Below are 13994 nucleotides of genomic sequence, written 5' to 3'. Positions count from 1 at the left end.
CCAAAGCGACTTATTAATGATGTACAATTAGCAGTACAGGAAAACATTTTAAGGCAGGGCCTAAAGGAGGCCATATGGAATAGTGTGATAGAGGAGGAAAAGGGGAGAAGAAGGAAATGAGGTCAGAAATAGTTAGGAGTGTTAGTTGCCCGCTGCATTGGACAAATAAAAAAAATCATATTGTGAGTTATTTTACTGCTTCGGGATGATTTGTAAAATGAAAAAGCAATAGGACAGTAAAAAAAAGAAAAAATGTATACATTACCAGGCTGAAGTGACTCAAATCTTATTTTTTGCTCAGTGTGGCTCACATCTGTTTTTTTTATGGCTGTGTGAACATGCCAAATCAAATGTTTTTAAATCAGATTTGAGTCATTGGCTACGTTCACATTACAAGCCACATTGCTCAAATCCAATTTTTTGTTCAGATCAGATTTGGTACAAAATTCCAATTTGACTGTTCACATTCATGTATGTACATGGATTGGACACATGTCTGATAAAGGAACAAATATGAAAGTGACTCCAATCGGATTTTAAAAAATCGGATTTGGCACGTTCACACAGCCATGAAAAAATCTGATCTGAGCCACACTGGGCAAAAAATCAGATTTGAGTCACTTCAGCCTGGTAATGTAAACATAGCCTTATTTTTTGCTCAGTGTGGCTCACATCTGTTTTTTTTTAATGGCTGTGTGAACATGCCAAATCAAATGTTTTTAAATCAGATTTGAGTCATTGGCTACGTTCACATTACAAGCCACATTGCTCAAATCCGATTTTTTGTTCAGATCAGATTTGGTACAAAATTCCAATTTGACTGTTCACATTCATGTATGTACATGGATTGGACACATGTCTGATAAAGGAACAAATATGAAAGTGACTCCAATCGGATTTTAAAAAATCGGATTTGGCACGTTCACACAGCCATGAAAAAATCTGATCTGAGCCACACTGGGCAAAAAATCAGATTTGAGTCACTTCAGCCTGGTAATGTAAACATAGCCTTATTTTTTGCTCAGTGTGGCTCACATCTGTTTTTTTTTAATGGCTGTGTGAACATGCCAAATCAAATGTTTTTAAATCAGATTTGAGTCATTGGCTACGTTCACATTACAAGCCACATTGCTCAAATCCGATTTTTTGTTCAGATCAGATTTGGTACAAAATTCCAATTTGACTGTTCACATTCATGTATATTATGGATTGGACACATGTCTGATAAAGGAACAAATATGAAAGTGACTCCAATCGGATTTGGCACGTTCACACAGCCATGAAAAAATCTGATCTGAGCCACACTGGGCAAAAAATCAGATTTGAGTCACTTCAGCCTGGTAATGTAAACATAGCCTTTTATATGTGGTCCTATGAACGGTCAAATCGTCAAAAAAATCGGATTTGAGCAATGTAGCTTGTAATGTGAACACAGCCTTAGTGTGTTCTAGGCAATTAGGACGCAGCCATACTTTTCTCTGACAGCCTCACGGTAGAGCAGCCGCTAATGAGGAGTTCAGGGCTTTGGGTGGGGGGGGCGGGGTCTAAGAGGGCGGAGTCTGGGAGGTTTCAGCTGTGCTCAGCGCTGACCTGCTGGTGCTGCTGGTGATGTGTGACGCGAGGCTGGTGCGCGCCCCCCATGTTCGCCCCCGACGCAGCTCTCCAGCATTCAGTGGGAGCGCGCGGAGATGCCAGTGGTTCATAGAGCAAGTGTTCCTCTGAGTTTCCTGTGAAGAGAACTTCTCCTCGGTCTGGATATATTAATTTAATATCCACAGAGATCCAAAAAGAGCATGAGAGGAAAGCAGTGAAGAGGAGATGGATTTGAGGAGTGTGGTGGCTCTGGCAGCGGTGGTGTTCACTGTTCCAGCCTCAGGAGCCAAACTGCTCGGAGGTAAGTTCATGTTTTCACAGTTTCTCCTCGTTTCAGGATAAATTAAATGAGCTTATGGCTAAAAGAAGGTCATGTGTTCTCTACGAGAAATTGCAGTGTCTTTTTTAAGTAATATTGTATGAATGAAGATAGGAGAACAATTAAAAGAACCCTTTTAATGGTTTCAGTGTACAGTAATGGCTACGGTAAAGCTCTATTAGCCTAAAATAATTTGAAAAACTTATAAAAACACAAACTCAGTATCTCAGTAATGCAGTTGTACTAGTATAAACTCAGTTCAGATGTCAGCTGTGATCTATTACTAATAATATAAAAAATAAAGCCTTCTACAAAAAATAGGCCAAAGCTGGTCAACCTTGTTGATGGTTTAGCTGTTCTACAATATATACAATTCCTATGATCAAGCAACACCATCCTGGGAGACCAGCATAGCCAGCAAGACCAACCTGGTCCACCAGCATGGTCAAAATCACAAACAACACACACTTTGCTGGGCAGAAGTGGGTTAATGTCTAAATGACCACCATTCCAATCACCTTGGTCATCAGAGACCAGCTAGGACCATGCAAAACCTTAAGCTCAAAAGTCTTGAGACAGGTTTGTCTTGTATGAATAAAGATTGAAGAACCATGAAGAGCCCCTTTGATTGTCCCTGTGTCGGCTATACTGTAACTCAGGTACCTCAGGTTTTACTATAAAAACACAAATTCAGTATCTTTGTAATGCAGTTGTACTAGCATAACTATTTCAGATATCATCTGCGATTTTTTACAATAAAATATATAGTAATTTGACTAATAATATAACCATACTAGGAGATCAACATAGCCAGCAAGACCAACCTGGTCCTCCAGCATGGTTAAAGTCACATGCAGCACACTGTGCTGGTCAGAAGTGAGTTAATGTCTATTTGACCACCATTCCAACCACCTGGCCCCATCAGAGACCAGCTTAGACTAAGTCTTGAGCTAGAATTTTAAGCAGGTTAGTAATTTGTTCATATTACTGTGTACCCAGGATGGCATTCTCTTTTTATGTAATTCAATTTTTACTAGTAAATCTCCAATGAAAGGTATCTACAATTACTGTAATTGTAATTACAGATGTCTACACTGTAATTATGACTAGTAAAAAGTCCAGCTCCACATATATGTAAATATATTCTAACTAGTATAATGATAATTTAATATATATTTAATGTAGTTCTGACTAGTAGAAATGTGGATTTAGGATGTGCACAGTTTTAGATACCTACAATTTGGTTTTGACTAATAATAATATTATTATTGGTACCTGAAATTATATCTACAGTTTTTACTGGCAAGAATTATAGCTGAGATCTGAGACTAAACATTATACTAGTACAAGTTAAAAATACAGATATCTCGAAATGGAGTTTATTAGTTTTAAAAATGTAATTTACTAATGTACTAATGGTAACATATTGACAGGTCAAAATTTCATTTCTAATGTGTTGTCCTGGTAATATTTCTAATAGGCATATAGATCTGTACAACTGATATTGTTTGTAGTAAACATTTTATACCTTATATACCCGATATCTGAATTGAGATTTTATTCCAGTAAAACTACATAACATATAATTATAATGAGAGTTTTTGCTGGTCAAAACTGAGTTATAGTTTGCATTACTGGTGCCATTTTAGGCTAAAACAGCTTTACATCATAATAATAGATCCTGGGATTGTGCAGAGTTGTAACATAATGGGCCAAGTTGCATCTTCAGACAAAAGTATTGGGACACCTACTCTGTATACCTACAGGAGCTTTTATAACATCCAATTGTAACTTGTTGCAATGATAGAATTCTACTACAGAAAAATCAGTTAGTTCTCTGGAACTACCCAACCTTTTTAGTATGGTTTGTAAAGATAACTTATGTCCCAATCCCTTTGTCCATATTGTGTATTTCCCTTCATATAGTCTATGTATGTTTGTTACATCTGCAACTACATAATTAGTTTGCTCTGTGAAACCCCTCTGTGCTTCTTTTGATCATGATGAAAGTGTTTCTTTTTTCTTTACTGCTTGTAAACGCGGCTCTGGTGGGTCCCCCTGCTCTGCAGACATTTATGAGCCCAGAGGTATGTCTTACTACTGCAGTATTCACTTAACAAGCGAGCAGACTGCATGTTCTCAGTTTGGTCCTGCTCTGGTTTGATGTAACCCTCTCCATCACTGCACACCCAGTAGTGAAACTGCATCTCCATTTAGCAAGAGCTCACCAGCCCAACTCCTGGAGATCTAGCTTCCAGCAGGTTTTATCTCCAACCCAAATCTGACACTTTATTTAGTTATTTGGGACGTTACACTGAAAAAAGAGATCTCCAGGGACATGGTTCATCCATCTGAGTACAGTAAAGGTGTAAATTACAGAGTCAATTACTATATATACTGACATGCATAATGAAACAGGAGTTAGTACTATGTCCCATGACTTTTGCCATGTCCATTGGAAGCGAGAAAGCTCCACTGACCTACAGGATATGTGTGTGGGGTGTCCTGCATTGAATGTGGATCTGAGTCGCTTGTCTATCCACATGGACAACTCTAACCAGATGCCGTCAGTCGTGATTATTGCCACCTATTGCTCTGTCCACTGTGGGTGGTAATGCCTTCTATGACATATTTCTGGTACAAACATGACACTGTGGATCGAGGAATGTTGAGGAATATTAAATGCTCACATAACTTCCGAAATGGACCATGCCATCCATCTGGCACCCACAATCAGACCCCACTCAAGCCGCAATAATTTGTGTCACCTTGCCATGAGCACACTGGCCAGTGATAAAACTCACTCACAAGATACCACCTTACAACGTATACAGGTGTAAGTATTCCCAGTTGTCACAGCAAACAAAATATTCCAAGTAAGTGACATAGTCGTGGTATTCTTAAAGAATAGCATGACATAGTCATGCTATTCTGTGTTACTCGCAAATGCTTTTAACATTGTAACATATCCTACTTCATAATGAAATGAGTAGAAGATAAATAATATTTATGGCTGTGGTTGCTGTGGTATCTGTTATTGAATCTTGTGTGACAGCAAGCATAAATTAGGTTCTTCCATTTATAACCAACAAGCTATTCATGCTGTAAAGAGCTTCAATACCACAAATGCTGAGTAAACATGGAAAGGGAACAGTTCTTTAAAAGTTAAGGGGTTACAAAAGGTTCTTTGAATAATGGCATGAAATATCCTTGTTGATTTCACATTTTTAAAAGACAAAAGTGAGTGTAAAGAATATTTTAAAAGTTTAAAGAACATTACAGTGTAAAGGCCTGTGGGATATGTATGTACAACCTTTATCAATCAATGTGGAATCAATGTCTGTTTGCTTGGACAATTCTAGCCAGACACCATCAGTCACGATCCTTCCCACTCACTACCCTGTTCATTGTGGGTGGTAATGCCGTTAGTGGTGTATTCACAGTCCAACATTAAATAGGTATTATCATAGCATTGAAATGTATGTGTTATGGAAGTCAACACTATTGAAAAATGAGGGCCTTTTTTAATGTGTTAATTAGCTAACTGGGCCCATATAGAAACATCTACCAGGAAATATTCAATCCATGTTGGCAACACTCCCAATATGATAACCATGAAATACAATATGATCACCAATTAAGTATTCATCTCTTTACATGCTTACATATATGCACATGTACAGCATATGCTCACAATCATTTCTTTTATCATTTCTTCTCATACACTTGGTTATAAATTCTTTCAGCTAGACGTTGCTTAACCGTATCTAACACACACCTCTTCCCCCCTAAAAGGTCAGCGGATCTGCAAGCGCGGCACAGACAAGCCCTGCTACAAAATCGCCTACTACCAGGACAGTCGCCGCAAGCTGAACTTCGAGGAGGCCAACCGAGCTTGCAGGAGCGATGGAGGAGAGCTCCTCAGCATCGAGTCTTCTGCTGAACAGAGACTGATCGAAGGCTTTATCCAGGAGCTAAAAGCTTCTGATGGAGATTTCTGGATCGGACTTCGCAGAAAGTCAAACTACGAGATGAGTGGAGACTGCATATCTCAGTACTTCTGGATGGACGGCAGCACTTCAAATTTCAGGTTAAGCTTAAGAAGTTTCATATATATATATATATATATATATATATATATATATATATATATATATATATATATATATATATATATATGTATCATGGTTTCACATCCTTTCACGTGTATGAACAAAATCAGCTGAAATAGTTATTTAAAATATTAAATAAGATCTCTAGTTTTATACAGTACACTTAATTGCAGTGCCAGTATTCTCGGTCTGGTGATGTTAAGCTTAGCAGTTTACACATTAAACAATAAGGACACTTTACAATCACATTTACAATCCATCAACCCACACACACGCGTACACACCGGTGAGAAGCAGCAGCCAATCGTGCACATCGTACTCTTAAGCTGAAACAACCGTTCACCTGGAGGACTGAGCACACACCGACACACACACACACACACACCAGGACCATTTAGAGTTTCCTTTTTTTCTGGGAAATTTAAAATATCCAATTTTTTTTCTGAGCAATATATATTTCTGAGTTTCCAATTTTTCGGAGCAATTTAGAGTATCCAGTTTTTCTTTTTGTTTGCTTTTATTTAAATACTTTTCCTGTTTTCTACCAACTTATCTGGCCAATTGTCCCACCCTTTCAAACAGCTGTATATCCTCTATTACTAGTGATGCCTCAACACAAGGAGGGTGCAGACATGATACATGTGAAGCTAATCACAACACATCACAATCTATTCGAACTGATGCTGATGCATCATTGCCGAGTAGCCAACGCACTTGGAGGAAAGCGTAGCTTCTCGGTTTTGATACATCAGCTCACAGACGCCTTGTGCTAAGCGACATCACCCTAGGAGTGATGTGGGAAAAGTTTAAATATGTAGATATGAATATGTTCTGTTATTTGTTATTTGAATAGCTGTGTGTAATCAGTATTTGTGTGTATGGATACACAGAAACTGGCATTGGGACGAGCCCTCGTGTGGTAATGAGGTGTGTGTGGTGATGTACCACCAGCCGTCAGCTCCTCCAGGTCTCGGAGGACTCTATATGTTCCAGTGGAATGACGATAACTGTGAGACCAAGAACAACTTCATCTGCAAGTACACTAAAGGTGAGGAGGAGCTTGTATGTGCGGGTAGACACTTGAAGGAATACTCAAGTCAGTATGAGCCTGAACTCTGTGAGATAAAGTTTGGTTATTTTGTATCCTTGGTTATTGAGAGAGGGGACTATTTAGCATGTTTCCAGGCAACACAAAGCAACACCCTCCTAACACAAACAGGATTTCTCTCTCAGAGCTCTTTCTCTCTCTTGCCAAGGTCTTTTTAGGCCAATGTTCTGTTTCCTACTCATCATTAGGCCAGAAAGGCCAGGTAATGCAAATTTTAAAGCTTTATAAATACTCTGACTTTTCAAACCTTGTACAATCAGTGGTCAAATCAGCGGTCCTGGGCAGCTCTGAGCATCTGCTTAGCGCTCTACACATTAGAATAATCAATACCCACAAAGCAGGAGATGTCTATATGTAGTTAGCAAAGTGTTTGCAGATAGTAGTCCCTCAGTTCGTAATTCAGTTAAGAAATAACAGTTAACAGAAATGGTGGAGGTCAAGTTAAAGTCTGGAAACCAAGAAAACTTTCAAAAAGAGCTGCTTGCAGAAAGGTAAAAACAAAAAATCAAAGCCAAGCCCAATCTACATATGCCTGAGGCCTTTTTTTGAAAATAAATTTTGGCCACAATGAGAAAATGTGTGCACATCAAAAGTACTGTGATATTATTGTGAATAAAAGCAAATTCGAATTGCATTACATGAGTGCGGCAGCAGAGGGAGCTCTTCACACTGCAGACTGTGCTCACGTTACATAACTTAGACTGGAGGCAGAGTGAGGTAGAGTGAAGTAGAGGTCCACAGTGAATCTACCCGCCAAACTGCTTCTTAACCTGGGAAAATGAGTGTGGCCAAGCAAAGCTCTAAAATACCTTTGAGAAGCTTAAATTAATTTAGGATCTTAAGTTTGCGAATTTCACATCAATATCGGGATGTCTGACAATTCTTGTAATTATATTACAATGTTTTTGCAATAACAATCTTCTTGGTCATTTGAAGAAGAATATATTACTGCAACAAAAGAAATGTTAAAGTGCTTCATGTAAGTATAAATTATAAACACCTTATAAATTATAAACAAACTTACCACAAGTCTGATTTTAAATAAATAATATAACAGGAAAAATGATGTAGCAAAAAAAATTACCATAAAACTAAATGCTGATTATTTAGTGCATGCATATAAACTGCAAACATAAACAATTATACAAAATGTCCTTAAGGCTTCACAGTAAACATTTAAACAAATGCAAATTATGATTTCAATGCATAATATTGTTATCACAATATGTTAATTTCATAATTACAATATTACTGTGTCGCAATATTTTGTGTACGATATGCCACATCCTTACCAACAGTGTTATTGTGTATTTCATTTTTGTTTATACTGTATACCCCTGTTCTACAGCAGGAGTTGGCATTGGGACAAATAACATTTTGTTATTTTCAAACTGAAAAGATGGAAAACAATAAACAATAATCCTACTTAAAATAATAAAGACATATAATTTTTAACTTCACACCTTTTGGAAATCAGGTTATCTTTTATCCACTTATTCATTAACAGTATGGTCTGTCACTCAGACACTCAGACTGCATTGCCATGACTTTAAGAAATGCTTCATATCTCTGAATGGAATGATCCCAATTCAATTCAGGCAAATCAGAAAATGCCACATTTGTGATTTGCCCTCCATATCTCGGTAATGACTGCCATCTGTATCAATGCACAGAGCTCCATTATGCCACCTCCACAAAGGGTGCATTTGGCACTCTTTAGGGGGCGGAACAAAAGGGGCACAGATCTTGACCCCGACAACAAAATATGATATTCAGAAGAGATTTAATAGAAGCGAAAAGTTTGAGACAGTGTCATGCACTGATCAATTTAATGTTTTTATTTCTGTGTTTTTTTAGATAGAGGACCAGTCCCCACTATCGCAGGAAACAGAACACGTGGAGGTAATCTGTTGATAGAGAAATTATATTTTTATATTTGTCTTGATACTTGGGCAAATGAATTAGAAATGTTTCTGTGCTGCTCCTTCATTGAGGCTTTGTGAAATATACTGTAGTACATTTTAATACATGGTGTACAATTTGTGCAATTATTAGGCCACACCTGGTCCAATTACACAATATATTGTTTAATTGTGCTCAACAATATGGATAAAATCTAATGTTTATGTGTGTAGATGATTAGTGAACCTATAAATATTACATAAAAAGTCAAGGGTGTCCACAATATAGGATTTTATTATAACTAAAACTGATCAGAACCTAAAAATCAGCAGGCAAATAAGGACACCTAGTGGTAAAAAAGATTAATTCATGTCAAGAACATATGATTTAGGCAGCACTAGTTATTTATTTCGTTTTATTTAGTTGTTGGCATATTTTTTAAGGCTTTGTGATATGTAGTTCATTTTAGTTTTATGCAATTCAAATTACAAAATGTATTATTTAATTCTATGTGAAATATGTCATTTCTATAGACACATTTCTACACATTTTAATGCTAAATTACTGTTTATTTGATGGATTTAACATATGGCATCTAAAATGGTTTATTAATTAGCTAATCTATAATTAATATAATATAAAAAAAGATTAGTAAGACAATTTTGCGCATCTGTTACTTGTGCAGCAGCAGATGTTTACTATATGATTTACAGCTGCATAAACACTTCAAGTACATCTGGTCAATTTAAATAATTATATTGTTTAAACGTAAATGAAAATAAGTAAATATAACTAATTCATAACTGAGAAAACATTTATGCACCTTTTATTTGCTGAATTTCACATATTGGGGAAAACATCTACATCTACACATCAACAAAGGATTAGAGATATTTTAATATAGATTCAATATTTAATGTATAGTTCAATTTAGCAACAAACAGAAATTGTACTCAACATTATGCCTAAAATGCCATATTTATATAAATCCCATATTAACCTGTAAATTAATAAACATGCCAAGGGTGTCCAAACTATACAACTTTAGGTCTTTATTAGGTCTGACAGGAATCTAAAAATCAGCAGACAAATAAAGACACCTAGTGGTAATTAACTAATATTTTACATGTGTAACTTTGATAGCAACAGTTGTTTATTTAGCGTTAAGTTGTAATATTTATTAGTCTGATCATGGTTTTTTTTTTGTATTTCAGATGTTTTTCCAACAGTAAAAGTACCCCAAATCCCTTCAGTCACAGAAAATGATAATGGAATGAGAGTTGTTATTTCTGAACCAACAGGTATGAAACATTACTTTTTGGAATTTATTGTATTTTTTATTTTTTTACAAACTTGTTTATGAATGGAATAAAGTAATGAATTTGTGCAATTAATTATTTATCAGTACAAAACATATAGTTGCATTTTATATCCTGTTTAGTACTGAAAAGATGTAATAATGTTTTGATTTTTTCAATCTGTTTTTAGATAATGCACTCAACATCGCTTATATTGTCCTTCCAACAATACCTCTGCTTCTGCTCTTGATAGTAGCAACAGGAGTTTTCTGCTTCAAGCTGTTCACAAAAAGGTATGACATTTCTCTCCCGTGTGAAAGTAGATCTACTGATAACGGTCTGGTATACTGGTATCACATGATGCCACAGTGCTGAGAGGGTGAAAGCATGCACATGCTTCCTGAGATCAAATTAAACAACCTTAACCTGTGTTTTGAAGGGTAGGCACTAACTACTAGTTCTGGTACATTAAATATATATAATTTGGTGCGAGTAAATGTCCTTTACCACAGCCGAGGAACAGAAGTACATCTGCCTTGCACAGAGTGTAGCCGCTGTGCTCCTCACCTCCAATTCTGCAATCTGTACAAAGTATGCTGACCCTGTTTTCTCACCAACAAACTTACCAAAATCCCATATTTGACCTATTTGAAGTCATGTAGTGTGTAATCTTTCGTTGTTTAGTCTAAAATGTATTTTTTTTTTATTCCACATAAAAAAATGGAAGAGTGAGATACTCAAACTGTTCATAATATGCATGACTCCTTTAAAGTCTTATTAGGTAGGCATACTTTAAAGAGTGATTGTGGAGAGGGGGGGCATCCTAACCACCCAAAACAAATTCATGATTATTTATCACATACATGATCATACACACTATACACTATGGGCCTATACACTGCTCGTTCACTTTCACAGTATGAATGCGCAGGTCAGTTTTCTCTGCTGAAAAATGCAGAAACGCTGCGCCTTTAAAATACCAATCCGTCAAAGTCAGAGCACACCTGTCTCTGAGTGAATGGCAAAGGACATGTTTATTGGTTTATTCCACGATATACCCAAAACACACCCTGATTAATTAGGAGAATTAGTACATGCCTTTTTTTGCATGTTTCAAGCTGTGCAAAGTGTATTTTTTGTGTCCTCAAGGTACTAAACACACACTGACTTACACTAAATCAGGCTGCACAGTGCATGGTTGACGGCTTGCTTATAGGTAGCTAAGATAGGCCCTAAATATAAAAAAAAATGTGACACCCTTTTCAACAAAGGTGTTTAGCTCCTTTAATTTACACCTATTGCTGATCCAGACACAGCCATAAATGGCTCTAGTATTACTTGAGATCAAACTGGCCAACTCTCAATGATAGGGCCAATAATAGAGATAGGCCCATTTGAGTAGAGGTACAACTGAAGCAAAATAAAGACCAATTCAACATAATATCTATCTAAAAAATGTAGAACACCTTTTGATTATAGAAGAAATGTTGTATGTCCTGCTCTTTCTGTGGTAAAATTATGGCCAAACCCAAAACCCCCTAAAAGTGAAGTATCTTTTTCAACTTTTGCAGAAACAATGAGCACACAGAGACTCCTCCCAAAGAGCCCGGTTACTGGCAGTCAGGTGACCGCTGCAACAGCCCCAGCCCTGATGTCTACAACGTCATCCGGAGACAGCACGACTCGGACCTCGCCGGCACACGACCCGACATCAAGAACACATCCTTCCTCGGCTCATCCCCGGACACGCCTCCCGGAGACTACGATAACTTGGGCGGCCGGGATACAGAGAGCGGGTTTGTCACGCTGGCCAGCACTGAGAGCGGTTTTGTCACTAACGACATCTATGAGGCGAGCTGTCACGGCCGGGGAAGTCTGAAATACTACAGGGAGCATGGCTGGCTAGATAACGAACTGTATGGGTACTGAAGGACATGACAATGGAGAAGCCAGGCCAATCTGAACTGTATGTCGATCTTTGGTTGGATCAGCTGAAGCCTTTATGCTGAATGGCTCCTCGCTTCTTTGTGAATGTTTGAAGATTTTGGAAATTTGAACAGGCGAGCAGATGAAGGATTTTGACAATGCTAAACTAAAGACGACTTGCTCGGTTGAGTCAAGTAGAATTTTCAAGTAACTATCCTAATGGTGACCAAATGGCAGTGGATTAAGCTCAGTGGAACTCAAGGAAAAAGTCTTTTCTCTTGCATTGGCATGAAATTCACTACAATCAGACACTATAATCAACAAATGTCGATGAAAAGAAAACGATAAAAAGATAAAAAGAGCTGCTCAGAATGTTTTTATTAATTCTCCTGAATGCCTGCTAGTGCAAATGGGTTTTTGTTGCTAGGAATCTATCTTTCGTAATATACTTTTTTGTATATACATTACTAAATACATGAACATATACATATACATATGTTTCCCAGCTGATCCAAGGCAAACAAATCACCATCTTTATTGGTGGTGCCTAATCACTGATTGATTTGACAGTTTAAAGTTTAAAGAAACTCATTCTGTGTACAGTTCAGTCATCTTTTCTTTATAATTTGGTAATTAAGATGGCTAATTGTGAAGAACCTACCAAGTCTAAAATTGACAACAAATGTTTTAATGGTACTGAGGTACAGGCAGAGTGTTTTATGGTAAAAATAGTACAGTTTTACTATTATCTACATCACATGCAGGCCCTGGTTCTGATCATTCCCACTGTAAAGACATCTTGAATCAGTTCGTTTCTTTATAATAATTCATTTCTAATAAATTAAACCTATTTAAATATAGACAAAAACAGCCCCTTTTTAAAATACACCGAGGTTAAGGCATTGTGAATAAGATGCTGGTTCTGTATTTGCTTGCCTTCTAATTGATGGGTTTGCATGACCCTGTTTTGCTGTTTTTCTTCCATACTGCAAATGTGACCTTATAGCAAAGTGGCTTGTAGACTGTTTGCCTGAGAAACAATCCAAATATTTCAGATATTCACTGCAATTTACTTCAGAAATGTATGAATGTGGTGTGTGCTTGTGCTAAGGAAATCCATTAATAAAACAAACTCACAAAAATATATATTTTTGCCATATTGAAGTACCATTTGTAACACGAACCAGTGGTGCCTTTTGGCCCTCAAAACTTACAAAAATGTTTTTGACTATTTATTATATTTAGAAGACTTTTTGAACTGTTCGTGACTACCTTGAAAGTGATAGCAAGGCACACAAAAGCAGAGAAAAGTATTAACATTATAAACTATAATAAAATATGGAGCCCCTAAGGTGACATCATTTAAAAAATAATAATTATCTGCGGCCACAACTTATTAAAATGTGCCAAAGAGATCCTAATGCGAGCCATGGCCACGGCGTGGGAACAAGATAATTAAGTTGTGAGATGATTAATAATTAATAAGATTAATAAGTCATCCCCACAACTTAATTATCCTGTTCACGCACCTTAATAAGCCATGCGTTCTCGTTCCCATGCTTTAATAAGTAGTGGCCTGAATTAGGATCTCCTTCCCACACTTAAATATGTCATTGTCATGCATTAGGATCTCCGTCCCACACTTTAATAGTTCATGGTAATGCATTAGGATCTACTTCCCACACTTTAATAATTTGTGGTCATACATTAGGATCTCCTTCCCACACTTTAATAAT

General features: G+C 37.0%; 1 protein-coding gene across 2 annotated transcripts; it reads left to right on the top strand.

The window, feature by feature from the left end:
* The first annotated feature begins 1578 nt into the window (after positions 1 to 1578).
* Positions 1579 to 13404, top strand: layna (layilin a). Of its 2 annotated transcripts, XM_007245235.4 has the most exons (8): positions 1580 to 1894; positions 3982 to 3999; positions 5708 to 6002; positions 6915 to 7072; positions 8990 to 9034; positions 10249 to 10335; positions 10523 to 10625; positions 11904 to 13404. In XM_007245235.4, exons 1-8 carry the CDS (start codon positions 1819 to 1821, stop codon positions 12259 to 12261), a joined length of 1140 nt encoding a protein of 379 aa, XP_007245297.3. In that variant the 5' UTR covers positions 1580 to 1818; the 3' UTR covers positions 12262 to 13404. The 2 variants fall into 2 exon arrangements, with proteins under 2 accessions (XP_007245298.3, XP_007245297.3); XM_007245236.4 differs by lacking the exon at positions 3982 to 3999 and having other exon boundaries at positions 1579 to 1894.
* Positions 13405 to 13994: the final 590 nt, after the last annotated feature.

The sequence above is a fragment of the Astyanax mexicanus genome, chromosome 1 (assembly GCF_023375975.1).
Source record: "Astyanax mexicanus isolate ESR-SI-001 chromosome 1, AstMex3_surface, whole genome shotgun sequence".
NCBI lineage: Eukaryota > Metazoa > Chordata > Actinopteri > Characiformes > Acestrorhamphidae > Astyanax > Astyanax mexicanus.
This window is presented reverse-complemented; position numbering and strand designations above follow the sequence as displayed.

Excerpts from the sequence above, each read along its gene's own strand:
- layna (XM_007245235.4), top strand. The coding sequence starts at position 1,819 with ATGGATTTGAGGAGTGTGGTGGCTCTGGCAGCGGTGGTGTTCACTGTT. Across the intron at positions 10,336-10,522 it reads TGTTATTTCTGAACCAACAG|ATAATGCACTCAACATCGCT; the intron begins GTATGAAACATT and ends ATCTGTTTTTAG. Across the intron at positions 10,626-11,903 it reads TTCAAGCTGTTCACAAAAAG|AAACAATGAGCACACAGAGA; the intron begins GTATGACATTTC and ends CAACTTTTGCAG.